Source organism: Loa loa (genome assembly GCF_000183805.2).
Source record: "Loa loa unplaced genomic scaffold supercont3.1705, whole genome shotgun sequence".
NCBI lineage: Eukaryota > Metazoa > Nematoda > Chromadorea > Rhabditida > Onchocercidae > Loa > Loa loa.
Window position 1 is genome coordinate 478 of NW_018109884.1, and position 1,282 is coordinate 1,759.

Consider the following 1,282-nt stretch of genomic DNA (forward strand, 5'->3'; position numbering starts at 1 on the left):
TCAAATAATTTGAATTTATTATTTTAGATGCGAAATTACTCGATATAAAGCAAGTATAAAAAAAGGAAGACAAATTTCGAAAGATACAATTTTGAAATAGAATTTGTAATAGTATAAAATGCAGAAATTTGAAAGGATAAAAGAAGGAAGTAAAATTTTGTAAAATTATTGATATAATCAAAAGCAATCAATTTTGCAATATTTATACTTTAAATAATTTGCGCTTTCATTCGATCTTCAAGCCAATGAAGGGTTTTGTAATAGAAATTTTTATATGGTTTGTATAAAATTTTGATTAATTTGAAAGAGAAATTTACAATTACCTCAGCATTGTCAAGTAAACGTTACAATATTTCATATATCGAATTCAATCTGAATTATCTGCAAAAGTTGTAAAATTGTAAAATAAAAATTATTCTGGCTATTGTCAATTTACTCGATTACTGTAAATGCACTTTGGCTAATGTGAACTCACTTTGGTTATTGTAAATTCATCGTCATTAGTGTCAATTTATTCTGGCTACTGTCAATTTACTCGATTACTGTAAATTCACTTTGACTAATATGAATTCACTTTGTTTATTATAAATTTATCTTCATTAGTGTCAATTTATTCTGGCTACTGTTAATTTACTCGACTATGTAAATTCACTTTGATTACATATAGAAGCAACAAAATATCAAAACGAGCCAATAAATTTGCAGAAAAACATTAAACAAAATATCAGATTAACCAAAATCGCTTGACTTATTTATTACTTGGCGGTTATTGCAGGCTTATTAATGGATGTCATTGCATTTTGACAGTTATCGTATGCTGGGTCATTTTTCACTGCGCAAGAAATTTGATCAGGTATTTGACGTTTCCTGAAAATGATTTCCGTTACATTTACTTTGGATCCTGGAGAATGAAATTCATTAAAAAGTTATATTGATACTACAAAGCAACTAATCGGAAAATGATTTAATTTTACTTAATTCTTCTAATTTTGTCACAAGTTTTCAATTCCACCACTTTTGGACCAACATATTTGAGGACATAATCTCCTATACCGTGACATTGGTTCACCATATCTTTGGATGATGACCAAATGATAGTACCTTGTACACCCATAACAAAGGCTGTATTCAGTGAATGAGATAAATCATCCTGAAAATTTGCTATAATTAGACGGAAAGTACAAATCTAAGATATTTCAAATATAATGACAGATTATAATGCAAAATCGGATATTGCATGTATAAATTTGTAAAATCTGGTTTGCGTTTTGTATTTTTTTTT

At 27.6% G+C, this 1,282-nt stretch overlaps 1 protein-coding gene across 1 annotated transcript; it reads right to left on the reverse strand.

Moving 5' to 3' along the window:
• Positions 1 to 755: 755 nt before the first annotated feature.
• Positions 756 to 1,114, reverse strand: LOAG_15255 (hypothetical protein; the record flags this gene model as incomplete). The annotated part of the gene is made up of 2 exons (XM_003150746.1): positions 756 to 867; positions 975 to 1,114. 2 exons carry the CDS (start codon positions 1,112 to 1,114, stop codon positions 756 to 758), a joined length of 252 nt encoding a protein of 83 aa, XP_003150794.1.
• Between the last annotated feature and the right edge of the window lie 168 nt (positions 1,115 to 1,282).